Source organism: Phaethon lepturus, unplaced genomic scaffold, assembly GCF_000687285.1.
Source record: "Phaethon lepturus isolate BGI_N335 unplaced genomic scaffold, ASM68728v1 scaffold46036, whole genome shotgun sequence".
NCBI lineage: Eukaryota > Metazoa > Chordata > Aves > Phaethontiformes > Phaethontidae > Phaethon > Phaethon lepturus.
The window spans coordinates 1-2,242 of NW_010544986.1; the positions used below are offsets into that span (position 1 = coordinate 1).

The 2,242-nt window shown below is 58.1% G+C and overlaps 1 protein-coding gene across 1 annotated transcript in view; it reads right to left on the minus strand.

Annotated features, from left to right (window-relative positions):
* Positions 1–4: 4 nt before the first annotated feature.
* The window catches only part of FA2H (fatty acid 2-hydroxylase), a gene marked incomplete at both ends in the record, with an annotated part of 2,736 nt that continues 498 nt past the window's right edge, over positions 5–2,242 (minus strand). Inside the window, 3 exons of the mRNA XM_010288819.1 lie at positions 5–214; positions 702–874; positions 1,021–1,103. Of these exons, the coding sequence (XP_010287121.1) occupies positions 5–214; positions 702–874; positions 1,021–1,103 (466 nt within the window). The remainder of the gene's footprint in view (positions 215–701; positions 875–1,020; positions 1,104–2,242) is intronic.

Genomic DNA, 2,242 nt, shown 5'->3' on the forward strand with positions numbered 1-2,242 from the left:
CCTTCAGCCCGTACAGATAGGTGCCTTTCTTTGGCGAGCCGTAGTGGAGGTAATAGTGCATCATGTCGTAGATGACGTAGCCACAGAGTCCCCCGACGAACACAGAGAGCCCCAGCACCTCGGGCAGCAGGAGCCGCAGGACGCCGTAGAAGAAGCCGATCACCAGTGAGGCCGGCACGGGAGGGAAGACCAGGCGGGAGCTGTCAAAGGGAGACTGGAAGCGGAGAAGGACGGTGGGACAGGCAGCTCCTAGCTCACCCCACGTCTCCCAGCCCCCAGAACATCCCTGCCAAGCACTGGGGATGTCCATTCAGGAAAAGCCGGTACCAAAGCAGCCCCTAGAAACCTTCCCCAAGAGATGTACCCGGTGGCAAGAGCAGCCCCTCGCCCGCACCACGGTGGCCGGGCAGCCGGTGGCTCTGGCTGGCAGGTCCCCGAGCTCCATGGGAACGTTCCCACCAGCGAAGCTAGAGGGAGCCCATGGATTTTTTGGTCTTCCCCTTTGCCCAACCGGAGCTTGCAGGTTTAATTCCAGCTCCTCCGAGCCCGTCTTGCAGCCCTCACCGGTATTAGGTAAGGGCCCCGCTTGGGGCGAAGATGCCACGAGTCACGTTGAACACGCACAAACAGGCTCTGCCTGAGCAAAGGCCACCGTTCCCACGGCCCAGCGGGCGCCGGTGGAGGCGTAAGCCGCGACTCACCTTGTGATGCTGCCCATGCAGCAAGAAATGCAGGGTGATGAGATAGTAGTTACTAGCGGGTGGCTTCATGTGGAAGACAAAGCGATGGATGAGGTACTCTAGCAGGGACCACAGGAACATCCCCAGGAGGAAGATGAAGGGGAAGTAGTATTTGTGGACAGGGATGGAGTACTCTACACAACGAGACGTGCAGCGGTCAGCAGGGCAGGCGGCATGCGGGTGCTCTTATCCATCGCCATCCTCCCATGGGCATCCAGGTGAAGCTTGGCTCTCCCTCCCGCTCACCTCTCGTCTGCCCCAAGCTTCCCCAGGGAGCTACCTTCCCGAGCACCGCTCCAAACCACTTTTTCCTTTGATTCCTGTTCATTTACACTCTTTAAGGAAACAGTCGGCTTCTTGCGGCTGCAAGGAGCCAGCGAGGGGGGGTCCTTGCATCCCAGATGCCAGTGGGGGCTTGGACACGCGCTCCAGGGACAGCCCTGTCCTTACAAAGCTGCTTTGCCCACCAGAACAAGGCAGGAGGGACCTTATCTGCGCAGGCAGTGCTCGTGACAGTTAAACAGTGTTGCTGGCCTTAGGGTTTTTTTTTTTATTTTCAGGGAAAAAGAATAGGTTTGTTGGCCACTTTCCCCCGCAGAGCATTTTTCAGCCACCTCCTCCTTTCGAGGCCGGCTGCCAGCCCTGCATCCTAGTTAGCGGTATTTGGATCCCCTGAAACTTAGCCATTTTTGGGGAGGGGGGAAGAAAAAAAAAAAGGGACAAACCCCTTGGCAGCAAGGTGCCAAATGCTGCAAGGTGCAGCGGGTGCTCTGCCCTACGGCCGGGCACAGCTGGCACCGGGTGGCACCTTGCAAAAAAAAAAAAAAAAAAAAAAGGGGACCTCGGAAAAAAAAAAAAAAACAAACCAAAAACCCCACCAAAAAAAAAAAACCCTAAATTTCATTTCTCTGTTTAAATAAAAAAAAAAAAAAAACCAAACCAAAAACCCAACCAAAAACAAAAAGCACAACAAAGAAGACAGCCTGCCCCAGCCACACTTGTTATTCCCGGGGGAGCAGACAGTGGGAGATTCAAGGGCAGGCGCTTGGGGCAAACAAGCCCCGCACTGTGCAACGCCTGCAGCGCTGAGAGCCGCGTTTGTTCGCCCGCTGCGCCGGCGAGCGGCCGTGGCCTGGGGTGGGTGTCAGCGGTGGGTGGCACGCACCGCAGCGACAGCAGAGCTGGGTTTTGGGGATGGAGGGGAGGGAGGCGAGAGGGAGTGGACTGTAGCCTGGGCCAGCGGGCTCTGTGCCTCTGTCGATGCCTCCAGGAGGACCTAATCGTGTGGGTGAGAGCAGGGGATGGAGATGGGTGAGCTCAGGCAGCTTCGTGCGGGGGACATGCTGGTGGCCGTGGGGACAGGGGCTCACCCGCTGCTCTTGCACGTGGCTTGTAGTGAGCATGCACAGGAGGAGGGACGGGGGAAGGATGCAGAGGATTCCCCCTGCCCATGGCTGTCCTGCCCCCGGACCCAGAGGGGAGGCAGGCCGCTGAGGCCAAAG